The sequence below is a fragment of the Antrostomus carolinensis genome, unplaced genomic scaffold, assembly GCF_000700745.2.
Source record: "Antrostomus carolinensis isolate BGI_N321 unplaced genomic scaffold, ASM70074v2 scaffold14179, whole genome shotgun sequence".
Taxonomy (NCBI): Eukaryota; Metazoa; Chordata; class Aves; order Caprimulgiformes; family Caprimulgidae; genus Antrostomus; species Antrostomus carolinensis.
Genome location: NW_010340769.1, coordinates 7290 through 22032, shown reverse-complemented (window position 1 = coordinate 22032; position 14743 = coordinate 7290). Strand labels below are relative to the sequence as shown.

At 48.6% G+C, this 14743-nt stretch overlaps 2 protein-coding genes across 2 annotated transcripts; one reads left to right on the top strand and one right to left on the bottom strand.

Moving 5' to 3' along the window:
• Positions 1–866: 866 nt before the first annotated feature.
• LOC114818954 (olfactory receptor 51G2-like) lies at positions 867–2172 on the top strand (the record flags this gene model as incomplete). The annotated part of the gene is given in 4 exon segments (XM_029087052.1): positions 867–1089; positions 1092–1285; positions 1458–1559; positions 2074–2172. Coding segments are annotated over 4 exon segments (618 nt in total), but the record flags the coding sequence as incomplete, so codon positions are not given.
• An 8750-nt stretch (positions 2173–10922) lies between these two features.
• On the bottom strand, positions 10923–11907 carry LOC104531408 (olfactory receptor 52B2). Its single transcript, XM_010176283.2, has one exon. The coding sequence runs from the start codon at positions 11877–11879 to the stop codon at positions 10923–10925; it is 957 nt and encodes a 318-aa protein (XP_010174585.1). The 5' UTR covers positions 11880–11907.
• Positions 11908–14743: the final 2836 nt, after the last annotated feature.

The following is a 14743-nucleotide window of genomic DNA, read 5'->3' as shown; positions in this document are numbered from 1 at the left end:
TAAGAGACCAGTTTCCCCAGAGAATAAGAAAAATCTCTGCTTTGATAGAACTCTGCGAGGCTTGATCCTGTCTCATATTGATTGTCAGTGCTCCCCCTGGAGCTCCGTGACCCCCATTTCCCAGGCAGAGCTCTCCTTTGCAGCAGTGGCTGTTGTCACACAGGGGCTCAGGGTTTGGTTCAGGAGCAGTTCAGCAGCAGACATCACATCCCTGCTTCCCTGGCTGCCTTGTCCAGGCTGTTCCGTGTGTCCTACCTGGGGGACTCTGCGTTGCCACATGATTTATTCCTGCAGCTCTTCTCTGGAAGCTCTTTCTCTCTGTTGATACTTCAGGTGAAATTTGCATTAAATTTATATGTCCATTTTTTAAAATACATTATTCAATTGTTATCTATTGCATGAACAGGTTTTGTTGGATAAAAAGTTATATTTACCATGAATAAACTTAAAACACCCTCAATACTTTAATCCACCTTCCCAAGAAAAACCTGGATCACAGGGGCTGCAAAAGTGTAACTCACTGCTGGATGGACACGTGTGACCTCATCATGATTGACAACTTTAAACCATTAGTATTTAAAAACAAACATTGCTCTTGGGAACTTGAACACAGTGAGGCAGCTGGTAAATTTCCAAACTCTTTGATGCTTTTGTCTGATTTTTTTTTTCTCATTCATTAATATTTTATCCCATAGTCATCAATGAAAAGGGAAAAATAATCAGCAGCAGGTTCATTAAGCACTGCCATCAGCCTGGGTAATTGATTAAATGTGTATCACCTGCGTGTATCAGTACATGTACAGCTGTTTTCTGGCTTGTGGGCAGTACACTTGTTTTTTGAGGGTTTTTGAGGGTTATTTGAGTAGAGATGCTCCCTGGTCCATCATGTGGTTGCCAGCAGCTCCAACTCCTGTTACACGTTGATCCTGGTGGGTACCCTGGGGGTGGAGGTTCCCCACGTCTGGCTCTCCATCCCTCTCACCTCCATCTACACTGTGTCCCTCACAGGGAACTGCACAATCCTCTTTGTCATCTGTCCCAATCTGAGTCTCCACGAGCCCATGTCCCAGTTCCTCTCCACACTGCCCATCACAGTTTGGGTTTGTCTCCATCTACAGCGCCAACTCTGGTGACAGTTTTCTGGGCCAACTACAAGGAAATCCGTTTTGAAGCCTATTTTGCTCAGCTTTATCTAGTTCATTCCTTCTTCATGGAGCCTTTCCTTCTTCTGGCCATGGCCGTGGACATCTCCTACCCGCTGAGATACTCCTCCATCCTCACCAGTGCTAGGAGAGGCAGGACTGGGCTGGCTGCTCTCTGCAGGTGTCTCTTAGGAGATGTGCAGACATCACATCCAGTAACTGGTATGGCTTTGCTTTAGCCAGTCTCTTCCTGACATCAGACCTCACCCTTGTGTCACACATACCGATTGCTGGGGCCATTCTGAACATCTCAAGGCTTTGAACAACTGCTTGTCCCGCATCCTGGCAGTCTTGACCCTGTACATCCTGCACATCCCCATGGTTGGCTTGTCCTTGGTTCACCAGTATGGCCAGCATGCTTCCCCTCTGTCCTGGTTTTGGCTGGGACAGAGATGGTTTCTTTTTAGCAGCTCAAACAGTTCTGGGGTTTGGGTTCAGCTGGGATTTGTCAGGAGAAGAACATTGAGAACACACCGATGTTTTCAATTGCCACTGGAAGTTTAAGGACTTTGTGTTTTGCTGCTCTGCAAGTGCAGGGTATAGGGGCGGGGGGCAGGGAATATTACAATTAGTAATCCAAGCAGGCACTTGGATGTGCCAATGGGATATTCCATATCATACCATGTCATGTTCAGTATATTAATGTGGATCACTCGCACTCGGGCTCCAGTGTATCATTGCTCCTGCTTGTGTGGAAAGATCCACAACTGGACAAATTACTCCAGATGCAGATACAAACTTGCTAATTAAAGGGAAAAATCTCTTCCTTTGACCTGCTGGCTGCATGGTCACAAATGCCACCCAGTCCACAGTTGGTCTTCATTGCTGCAAGGGGACAGCAATGACTCATGGCCAATGTGCTGCCCATCAGGCTCGTTCTGAAGAGCTGCTCTCCAGCCAGGCTGTCCTGGTGAACACCAAGGCAGGACCTGGTCTGTCCCAGGTGCAGGAATTTGGGGTTTTTAAATGAACCTCAAAGCACACAGTTGAGAATTTCACAGAATCCCAGAATCACCTGGATTGGAAAAGCCCTTTAAGATGATCATCGAGTCCAACCATGAACCCAACACTGACCAGTCCCCTATGACTAACCCATGTCCCTCAGCACTGTGTCTACACGACTCTTCAATCCCTCCAGGGATGGGGACTCCACCACTGTCCTGGGCAACCCCTTCCAATGCCTCAGAACCCTTTCAGCAACGAAATTCTTCCTCACATCCCATCTCAACTGCCCTGGCCACAACTGGAGCCCATTTCCTTGTGTTCTAACAAGGTGCAATTTCTCACTGCTTAGACAGGGCTCAACCCTGCCGAGTGCTGGGTGCCCAGACCTGACTCAGAGCCTCATGAATGTCCCACCAGCTAGGTCAATGCCAAAGCACTTTAAACAACCCACCTCCCAAGCCCCCATCTCTTCCCATGTCCAGGTAATTAAATCACTCTGAACTGAAGCAACATCAAATCCTGCGAGTCTGAGCACGTCCCAGGGTGGGGAGGTGCTGGGACTGAGCTCCTCTGGAAGGAGGACACTATTTCAGGCAGCTCTTGGGCACACAGACACATATATGCCTTAGTCACTATGACTCACACTGGATACAGAATCAAAAATGAGCAAATTTTAATTCTGGAAGAAATGATTCATTAGCATCAGATCATTATTTCTCGCTGTGGTGATGTTGCCTACAAGGAATGCAACAGGCTCAGTGTCAGTGGGTATTTGCTGTCTACCTGCACCCGGGCTGGGGAGGTTTAATAAGGTCTATTGCCCAACAGCCAGTGGAATTAAAGGCTTGGCACCTAAAATCCATTAAACACCTCTGAAAATCCCTGTCTGCAATGTGAAAGCTACAACACTGCTAACTGGCAAGCTTCAGGCACAGAGGGGAAACCTCTCCAAGAATACAACAAGCCCTTCTCTAGTTCTTGCTGAGCTGACACTGAAATTAATAGGAGACATCTGGCTGCTCCCCTCGTACAGGCGAAGCGCAGTCCCCTCGAGCGGTCATGAGTTAAGCTTTCTCGGTTAGACTAAGAGATCCTTGAGCTGAAGGTGATAGCTCAAACCTCCAGAAAAGAAAAAAGAAAAAAAAAAGAAAGAAAAAAGAAAAAAGAAAAAAGAAAAAAGAAAAAAGAAAAAAGAAGAAAAAACCCCCAGGTTTGTGAGCTGCACCCACCCTACCCATTTATTTGAATCTGTTCCCCAGGAGCCCTTTTTGCTCTGTGCTTTTATGACTGTCATTCCATGACTTCACATGTCTTCCCTTTTTTTCTAATGACAGGTTGATCTGTGTGTGTGTTTTGTTTTCCCAGAGCAGCTTATGCAACCCCTGCTCATCGTGCCAGCCCTCAGCATCACCATCTCCCAGCTCTGAGAGATGGAGCAGAATGTGAGGGTGACAGCAGGGACGTGCCTCCATTTGAAGAGCAGCTCCTTTCAGAAGTGCCTCGGCTGAGGAGCAGATGAGCTGTATCCTCAAAGTGCAGAAGTTCCCGGTGATTTGGGGTAGATCAATGTTATGGCACCAAACTGAAGCGCTGCTCCATGACCCAGTGCTGAAAATAGACCCAAGTGCTTTTTTGAAAACCATCATATTTGATGAATTTTCGAGCTGACTACTGAAACAATGAGGTAGCAAACATTTCTAGTCACTTCTGAACATTTAGGCCGTTATATGACCACAGAGAACATGAAAACTCAGCAATAACACCCAAATCTGGGGCTCCAAGAGATGAATTCGGTTCCTTTTGTGCTTTGCCTGACACGGAGGCTGCTAAGCTCACACGTATAACTGCTGTGTGCTCACACATCTTCAGAGCCCCCACACATAATATCACTGGAAATAAAGTCAGAATTCACCAAGATAACAGGCACAGCCTCCAGTCATTGCAGTATCTGGAGACTGCGACGTCTGTGGGGTGAGTCTAGAGAGTCCAGGCTCACAAAATGACAGATTTCCATGGGAGAGGACCCAGGAAGGGTTAACACTTGCTCTAGGACTAGGTTCACGGTGGGGATCTCACACCAGGCTCACCCCAAGTCCCCATTAGACTCCAGTCCCCAAGGATGTTATGAGCACAAGAGTCACCAAGCTGAGAGATGGTGTAGAGGGGCCAGGTCAGAGCTCAGGCAGGTTTATTTCCTGCATATTGACTGCAACAGCCAAATCATCCTTAGTAGGTGAGACAAGGAGCTTGATTGATTGGCACTTCCAATTCTGGCTTTCAACAGGAGCGCAGAGCACTTCAGCTGTGAAATGGTTTTGCTTTGTTTTTAAAGCTTATATATCAGGTCACACCAAAAAAAGGGGTTACTTTTCGTCAGGAAACTTGCAGGTGGGTGTCTTGCCTTCACTTCTTTGGGAGGATTTGTTTAAATCCACCTGTCCTCCCCTCTTCTCAGCTTTGTAATTCTCATCTGTAACAAGCTGTTCAGTCAATAGCTTTGTACTGCTCTGAACCACCCTGTCTGGGTGGGTGAATGGTGAGCAGACAGGGTCTGTGCATCTTCATGCAGAGTTCAAAGATGAACAAAGGTGCGTGTCCAGAGAAGGGCAACGGAGCTGGGGAAGGGTCTGGAGCACAAGTGTGCTGAGTTCCCTTGTGGCTGAGGGAACTGGGGGTGTTGAGCCTGGAGAAAAGGAGGCTGAGGGGAGACCTTGTGGCTCTGTGCAAGTCCCTTGGAGGAGGGTGGAGAGAGGTGGGGGTGGGTCTGTCCAACCAAGGCCCAAGGGACAGGCCAAGAGGAAATGGGCTCCAGTTGTGGCCAGGGCAGTTGAGATGGGATGTGAGGAAGAATTTCTTTGCTGCAAGGGTTCTGAGGCATTGGAAGGGGTTGCCCAGGGCAGTGGTGGAGTCCCCATCCCTGGAGGGATTGAAGAGTCGTGTAGACATAGTGCTGAGGGACATGGGTTAGTCATAGGGGACTGGTCAGTGTTGGGTTCATGGTTGGACTCGATGAGCTTAAAGGTCCTTTCCAACCACAACAATTCCATGATTCTATGACTTCACTGTGTTGCAGTTTGCAATCATCCCTCTAATTGGGTTTTCACTAAACCCATGTGTCCAGCCAGCTCACAAACTTCCCTTGATCTTTAGACTCAGCCATTAGACAATAGCATTATCTGTATTTCTTTCTATATTGCAGAGATCACTTGTTTTTAATGTGTATTTTATCAATACTTTATACTCTTGACCACTGGGAGATGTGAAATACTACAGCTGCCTTGTCCATCAAATCAATGCAAACACAATGAACATGTGACAAGAGAAGACGAATATGAGAGGTAAGTTATTAAACAATATTTCCTGTATGATTTCTAGAGCCAGAACCTACTTCTTTATTTATTTTTATTACATTACCTGTGAAGCTGCATTTTAAAATTCAGTGACATACTCCCCAGGGAGCTGCTATCTGTTACAGACCATTTTCTCCTCACCAGTGGAAGAAATCTCCTTGTGCAGCGTTGTGTGCTACTGTTCCATCCTCAGCCAAACACAGATCTGAAGCACACTGCCCTTTCCCTGCCAACTCTCAGTCATTAAACAATATACAACTGGCTTGTTTGCAATTAATTTCTCCAGCTTTCTTCTCGTCAAGCGCTGGGAAACTTAAGGATTAAATGTCCCCGTGCCTGATATAAAGTCCTAAAAACTGCAATATTTTCTCCAATAAACTGCATGCAGGAAGTTCCTCTTCCATATGGCACGTCAAAAGACAGTCTGAGCTTTTCCATGTCCTTTGGCAGGCAGTAACCTGGACCACCTCAAGGTTCTATCGTTTACTGGGCAGCTGAGGTTGTGAGCACAGAGGTAAAGATGCAGACCCAGAAACACAGATGGGAATCATATCACTCGCTTGTTGCATCCAAAGCAGCAGGAGACTCACTGAAAAGCAATTTCTGAGGAGGGCAAATGAAGTCCTGCTGAGGCAGACTGAGGGCTGAGGGAATCCACAGCGTGTGCTCAGCCTTCCTAAGATCAGGAAAGCTTCTGCAGTGGGTTCATCCCTTCCCCTCTGCAGGTCGGGCTGTGCACAGGGACCAAAGGGACAAGTTTTCCAGCACAGCCTTTCCTCTCCAGACCTGAGCACAAGCACTTGGGTTGGGTTGGTTTTTAACAAGCACAGCTGCTTTGTTGGTTTTCTCATCACGTTGCAGTCCCAGCCTTGCAGCCCTTTGCACAGCACCTGAAGTTCTGAACTTTGTGTCTTGAGCTTGCCCTGTGCTCCCTTCACACCCAACAGTCACAGGTCGCTCTGCATTCACAGCCACATTATCTTTGTCCCTCATTGCTAAACCCCATCACTTACACCAGTGACACAATGGCATTTTGTAAGGAAACCATCAGGATAATATCCCAAAACAACATCTGGGCTTGTCCCTGACCAGCCTTGGTCAGTGGCCACCCCCTTGAGGGAACTGTGAACCCCAGGAACTGTACGTGGACAGACACTTGTTGGTCTGTTCAACCAAGGCCCAAGGGACAGGACAAGAGGAAATGGGCTCCAGTTGTGGCCAGGGCAGTTGAGATGGGATGTGAGGAAGAATTTCTTTGCTGCAAGGGTTCTGAGGCATTGGAAGGGGTTGCCCAGGGCAGTGGTGGAGTCCCCATCCCTGGAGGGATTGAAGAGTCGTGTAGACACAGTGCTGAGGGACATGGGTTAGTCATAGGGGACTGGTCAGTGGTGGGTTCATGGTTGGACTCAATGATCTCAAAGGGCTTTTCCAATCCAGGCAGTTCTGGGATTCTGTGGTTCTGGGATTCTTCGAAAGCTGCTGTCTTGTGGGTGCTCTGGACATGTCAGCAGTGGTCTACAGACCCATATGATCCCACCCAGTCCCTGTGGGACTTTCTTACTTTCTGATTGCAGTGGAACTGCCCATATTCCCTGTGCCAGAGACCAAGTCCTCCCCTTCCCACCCAGAGGCTTTGTACTTCCCTTTCCTCCAAGGGCTCAGTGATGGTTGAAGCCTCCCTTATAGGTGGGTGCTCTGGACATGTCAGCAGTGGTCTACAGACCCATATGATCCCACCCAGTCCCTGTGGGACTTTCTTACTTTCTGATTGCAGTGGAACTGCCCATATTCCCTGTGCCAGAGACCAAGTCCTCCCCTTCCCACCCAGAGGCTTTGTACTTCCCTTTCCTCCAAGGGCTCAGTGATGGTTGAAGCCTCCCTTATAGAATCATAGAATCCCAGACTGGCTTGGGTTGGAAGGGACCTTAAAGCTCCTCCAGTTCTGGTTGCTCAGAGCCCTGTCCAACCTGACCTGGAATGTTTCCAGGGATGGGGCATCTACCACCTCTCTGGGCAACCCGGGCCAGGGTTTCACCATCTTCATTTGTCCTGGTTTTGCTTGGATAGGGTTAATTTTCTTCTTAGGACCTAGAAAGCAGTGTGTTTTGGTTTCAGTGTGGGCTTTGTTATGAGAAGAATGTTGATAAGGTACCAATGTTTTTCATTGCTGCTGGAAGTCCAAGGTCATCGTGTTTTGCCAGACTGCAAGTGCAAGGGACTGGGTGGGGGGGAAGCGCAGTAACTAGCAAAACCCAAAATTATCATTTGGAAATGCCAATGAGATATTCCATATCATATCCCATCATGGTCAGTATCCTAATGAAGGCTGATGGGGAAATGGGGGGATTCTCTCAGGAAACACTTGGGCTCAGTCTTCTGAGATTGGGGTTTGGGGTTCAGGTTCCTTTTTTCACTCCTCCAGGATCGCTGTCGGTGGGTGGTGAGCAACTGTACTGTGCATCACCCATTGTTATATATCTATTATTGTTATCACTATTATTATAATTACTATATTAATTTTATTTGACTCCAATTATTAAATTGTTCTTATCTCAACCTGACCTTTACCCCTCCAATTGTCTCCCCTGTTCCCTGGGTGTTGGGGGGCAGAGGGGACGGTGTGAGCGGCTGTGTTGTGTTTGGTTGCCAGCCCAGTTAAACCACCACACAGGCACCTGGGTGAGCGAGATTGCTGTGCCACACACAGAGCCACACACCTCGCTGAGGGACCCTGGGCTGGTGCTTCTCGAGGTGTCGATAACGTTGCAAATCAAGGCCCAAGGTTTGATTTCACCTGAGTTCTCACCTCTATTGATTCAAACCACTGGTAGTGTTGAGATTTGCATTAATTTGTTTGAAGAAGTGCTGGTGACCCAGGGACCTCAGTGAGGGTTCATAACGTTGCTCCCTAGGTCCAGGCTCAGTGGGATCTGGCTGGTGAGACCCCACCAGCCCATCCATGTACTTCACTCACTCAGAAACCACAGGAAAAATTCTTCCTGAACATTTCTGCAGAGGCTGTTTGGTCAGTGACGCGGCTGTATCTGCTGGCACTTTGACTGCTGCGGGGCTGCCAGCTGAATTTAAAGGGGTTTATTGATCAGTGAAGTGTCAGTTATTCAATTCTCCAGCCACCCAGCAGAATTGCTTCTTTATTACTCTCTAAAGGAGCAACGTTCAGGACGGGACACACGTTCCTACAACAAACCTACTGCAAAATATCAGCCCAGATTTGACACACACATGCAAAGAAATGATTGTGGTTTATATCACATATTTTATCAGCCCCCCAGTACCTGAAGGGGCTCCAGGAAGGCTGGGGAGGGACTTTGGCCAAGGGCAGGGAGTGAGAGAACAAGGGGTGATGGCTTGAAAGTGTCAGAGGGGAGATGGAGCTGAGATGTGAGGAAGAAATTGTTTGGTGTGAGGGTGGTGAGCCAGTGTCCCAGGTTGGGCAGAGAAGCTGTGGCTGCTCCTCCCTGGAAGTGTTTGTGGCCAGGCTGGATGAGGCTTTGAGCAACCTGGTCTAGTGGAAGGTGTCCCTGCTGCTGGCATGGGGGTTGGGACTGGAAGAGCTTTAAGGTCCCTCCCAACCCAAACCAGTCTGGGAATCCATGATGACAGATATGCAGAATTTTCAATTAAAATTAAACCCAAATGAGTAGTTTGACCCAATGCAACTCAAACACTGGAAACCAGAGCCAAACTTAGATTTGTTTTTTTACTTCAAAACGATATAAAATCAGTAAATCCCAGCACAAAGAAAGGCACCACCTCTGTTTTATGAGGGAACCAGTGGCAGTGCTGTCAATGTGCCCTTTGCTGTGCTGCAGCAGTGGCTTCTCCCTCCCTCCCTGGCAGCTCTTGTGACTGGATCATCTTCACAGCAATTCTGCAACGTTAAGAGCCAAGTGGGATTTGATCGGTGTCAGAACTGAGATGGGTATTTCCTTTTTTTGTTGTTTTTTTGTTGAAATGTGGGTTACACAGCAGGGCAGACAATGGCAAGATGTACACCAAGAGGAAAGAAAGATCCCGAGCGCTAAACAAGGGTCTGGGGGCAGTTTCACTACAACAGACTGGGTTTAAGGCAGAGCAGCTGCTGGATTTAGATGGTTCCTCAACCACTTGCTTAGCACTGACTATTCCTTGTGCTCATTGGGATGGGGACTCCACCACTGCCCTGGGCAACCCCTTCCAATGCCTCAGAACCCTTTCCGCAAAGAAATTCTTCCTCACATCCAATCTAAACATGAAACATCGGGAAAGGATCCTCTGTTGGGGTGAAGTTTTCAAGCTGCTGATCTTTAGCCACGGGGAGGGTGGTGGGTACCTTGGAGGTCTCACCAGGCTCTTCACCTCCAACCATGCACACACCTGAGAGAGGTGGAGGAGGAGCCGTTCCTCCCTGTACCAGCTGCATCTCCCTCTTCCAGCCCCACGGAAGGTTCAGCCCCAGGACTGAGGACCATCACCCTCCTGCGTTTTTCCAGTGCAAGGAAGCAGCTTATCCTTCTCTGCAGCTGTGATCCCACCTCATCCTCTCTTTCCACCTTGCACTGACCCATCACTGAGCTCTCAGCTCCTCTTTGAAAAGGGCAGAGGCAGCAGCTTTCTCACAGGGGTGGCTTTTTGGGGTCCATGAGGACAGAACACTCAGAGCACTGGGCAAGTTTGCGTGAGCTTCTGGAGCCAAAGGTACGGCTGGGCTGCCTGCTCTGATGCCTCTGGAGCATCATTCTCCTCTATTATAACCCATCTTTTTAAAAAACACAATTTCAGGTGTTCTTTTTGGAACACTTTGTTGCCTATTTGACCAAAGTATGGTCAAATAATGTAGTTAAGGAATGAAGAGACCCCATGCAAGCTAACGTGCAGCTCTTGCTTTTATTTCTGTGTTATTCCTTTTGGAGACTTGTTCAATACCATGAATTTTAAGAAAGAGACAGTTCCTGACATGGACTCCATTACACACCCGTGATTCGGAGCCAGCCCATTACGTGTCTTTTCACCTGACTCCAGAGAAAACAACCAAGATGTAGATTTGTTGTCACACTACGGTGAAAGCCACCCACCTCCACCTTGTAGGGGATTTCCCACAAGTGACATATCTGGGGTAGGTCCCCATTTCTTTGGTCACTCCATGGCCAATTAGAGGTCCTGGATTTTGGCTTTTGTTTTACATATTCTACAAATAGTTGGGGAAAGTGAGGTGGGGATGTTGGGTGTCCTGTATTTGAGTGGAAGGTGTCCCTGCTGCTGGCAGGGGGGTTGGGACTAGGTGATCTTTAAGGTCCCTTCCAACCCAAACCAGTCTATGATTCTAAGACACAGGCACATGTTGCCTGAAGCATTGCAGAGAGAGCATTTGGGGTGGGGAGTTGGAGTCCCACCGAGGTCTCCATCACTTTCTGATAGTGACATCTCACTCTCGCAGCGAACGGCTCTTGGGGCAGATGAACACTTTCACAACCTTCTTTTTTATCTGTTGTGTCCTCACACCATACACCACGTTTAGCAGCGGGGGGAAGAGCACGTACAGGTTGGCCAGGAGAATGTGGATGTGGTGGGGGATTTCCTGACCGAACCGATGTGTTAAAACAGTGAAAAAAGCAGGAATATAGAAAAGTAAAATAACACAGACGTGAGAGCCACAGGTGTTAAAAGCCTTGTGGCGGGCAGTCCTGGAAGGGAGCCTGAATAACGCCAGGAGAATTAGGACATAGGAGACAGCAATGAGCACAACATCTACCACTATTGCGGCGAAGGGCACGGCCAGGCCGTACAAGATGTTGATGGAGATGTCGGCGCAGGCCAGGCGGGCGATGCCCATGTGCTCGCAGTAGGTGTGGGGGATGACGTTGTGCCCGCAGAACGGCAGCCTCTTCAGGAGAAATATACAGGGGAAAATGATGCAGAAACTTCTCAGCAAAGCCACCAGCCCGGTTTTGACGACAGCTGACTGGGTCAGCACCGTGGCGTAGCGCAGCGGGTAACAGATGGCGACGAAGCGATCGAACGCCATGGCCAGCAGGATCACCGACTCTGCCGAGAAGCTGAAGTGCAGGAAGAACATCTGGGTCAGGCAGGCGCCGAAGTAAATCTCCCTGGCGCTGAACCAGAACAGAGCCAGCATCTTGGGCACGGTGGTGGTGGACAGCATCAGGTCAGCGATGGCCAGCATGGACAGGAAGAGGTACATGGGCTGGTGGAGGCTCCGTTCTGTCCTTATGACAAACAACACAACACTGTTTCCCAGCAGGGCAGCCAGGTACATGGAGCAGAAGGGGACTGAGATCCAGATGTGTAACTTCTCCATGCCTGGGATACCCACCAGGATGAATGTTGCAGGTGTCAGGCTGGTAAGGTTGAGTGGTGGCATGTTTCACCTGAAAGCAAAGGCAGAACACACTGCAGGATGTTATCTTAGAGCCTTAAGCTCTTCCATCACTACCAAATAATCCCTGCTGTCACCTTCTGATCTGCTAACAGCCACAGCCAGATGTATGAACCAGAATCACGAAGAACCACGACATGCAATGTATTGCAGCGTGTACTTGTACCACTGTCACGTCTCAACAGCAACGTCCAAATTTTCCTCTCACTTGATTTTAACACGATGTAAGTGCATTTTTCTTCTAAGTGCTTCCACCTAGAGCAGAGTGAATGGAGAGAGAATCAACCCTCATGGCACAGATACCTCAATGTTCCCTAAGTCCAGAGTAGAAGGAAGAAGTTGGGCAATGAGAGAGGAAAGGTCAAGTGTTTGCAAGGATGCACAAGATGTTCTCAGACGTCAGGAACTGGGCACAGCTGGGAGTTTTAAGGTACCTGGACTCACACTGAATTAGAGAACAAAATTAGCTCTAGGTCTGAAGTTGGCTGCCCATGTTCCTTCCTTCCCTCCAGACTTCTCTCTCTCTTTCCTTTTGTCTCTGGGACCTGGTTCAATTTGCTTTGCACATCTTTGTCAGCACAAATCTAGCAGAAATAAAATTTAACCAGACAACTGGGAAGACCCTTGGGTCAGGAGAAAACCTGTGTGAGAAGGAGTTCCCCCAGCAGCCAAGGAAAGGGCTGCACTGCTGCCCTGGAGAGGTCTGAAGAGCACCAGAGGCTGGATCAGACCCTGACTCACACAAATGAAAACGGGATGCTGCTTTTTGCCAGCAGCTTCTGCAATAACAGTCAGCTCCTAAATATCAAAACTCAAAATAGGAATTACCCATAACACAGTCGAGATGAGAGAGCGATGCAAGGACTTCAAAACAAAACTGGGAGGTTGTTGCATACCAAAATATTGACTCCGTGTGTGAGAAAGCAATTGTATTTTAAACAACAGAGCTGATTCCCTGCTCACGCTCCATGAGAGACACATTTCATGTCTAAAACATCCTGAACCAAGAAAGTCCGAGGGGTCTGCTCCATAGAAACAAAATATGACAGTGGACTGTCTGTAAAAATAAAATTAGTCAAAATAACAGCTAACTAATTCTGTAAATTATTTAAAGCAACTCAGTATGAATACTGCATCAAATAAAAATATATGTGGTGTATTAGCAGGCAAAATATTATTTATGCTGATTGCATATATCTTCTGTGCTGTCACACCCAAACTAGTCACCTCCTGCTAAATTCAAGTGTTAAACTGCAAATAAACAAGGATGCACTGCACCTGCAGGTGGGAATCTCAGTGCAAGCAGGAGCTCTGGGCCAGAGGAGCCTCTCAGCATTAGATCCCTTCCTCCATCCTCGAATCACCACTGTAAATCTGCAAATAAAGGTAAATCTGCAGATAATGAATACAAATACAGCTCGAAGGACACATCTCCTGCAGCTACCTCTGAGCAGCCCCTTGGGTTCTTCTTTCCTAAAATCTTTTCATCCTAATTTTTTCATTCCTGCAGAGCTGCCGAAGGATTACACAGAGCACATCCCAGAACAAGGGCTCTGGTCCAGGATGCAGCTTCCTGGGAGAGGGGACAGAGACTCCCCTGCCACCCATGGGGCAACCTCCCCCAAACAGGATTTAGAGGAATATTTCATCAGTGAATCATTGCCTCCTAACAAGAGAATGAAAATAATACAAGTATTGCTCTTGCATGGGCTGAGCACGTTGGCAGGTCTCCCATGGGAGATGCTGGGGATGCTGGAGCTGACCCAGGTGGGCTGTGGGCACTGGCCAGGGTGGACCACAATGGCTTTGCCTCCATGTACCTCAGCCCGTGTGTGGTTTACTCCTGTCTGCCTGTCACTAACCCAGCAAGCCCAGCTCTCAGAAACACAACATCCCAGTTAGAGAGTGGCTGATCTCACAGCTCAGCGAGGGAAAGCTCTACCCGTGGTTCCTGGTAACAGGGAATTTGGCATCTCTGTGCCAGCTTCTCAAGGACCACAATGGCTTTGCCTCCATGTACCTCAGCCCGTGTGTGGTTTACTCCTGTCTGCCTGTCACTAACCCAGCAAGCCCAGCTCTCAGAAACACAACATCCCAGTTAGAGAGTGGCTGATCTCACAGCTCAGCGAGGGAAAGCTCTACCCGTGGTTCCTGGTAACAGGGAATTTGGCATCTCTGTGCCAGCTTCTCAACATCCTAGATATCCTTCTGGCCCCAAATCCACAATGCCAACAGCTCACCAGATCCCTGACCTTAAGAGGAACGCGGATCCTGACCATGCTCGGTGTGGGGGCTTGTACCTCTGTGCAGGATCCTGGAGGATGGAGGAAGCACTGTGTCCTCCTGGGCAGCTCCAGCAGTGCCTCCAGCTGAGGAGATGTGCCCTGGGATGTGGGCCCCCCACTCCTCTAGCCCCACATTATAAGCATGTTGCTCTCTGCAGACCCACTGGCAGGTCCCTAACGCCTGGCTGGTGTCTCCCTGCCTCCCTTCCCACCAAGGGCACAATTATACCTGCCCTGCTTTGTATCTCCCATCCCCAGGGCCCAGCTTGGACTGACATGATGTAGCTGCAGGTTGTGCAACACACAGTCAAGCTTTGGAAAAACAGGTGTGATGAGACCCAAAAAAGCAGCCAGAGTGACCAAAAGAGCTGAGCATCCAGATGTGCAAACTCGATGCGATGACTCTTGCAAGTACCTCAGCGCATGTGTATAAATAGCAGCCCATGTTTTGAATTATTGAGTGTGATACACAACACTCTGGTGATTGATGCAATAAAAGGAGCTGCACGAGGTTCAACAAGGCCAAGTGCTGGGTCCTGCCCTTGGGGCACACCAACCCACGGC

Coding starts and splice junctions, on each gene's coding strand:
- LOC104531408 (XM_010176283.2), bottom strand. CDS start 11,879: ATGCCACCACTCAACCTTACCAGCCTGACACCTGCAACATTCATCCTG.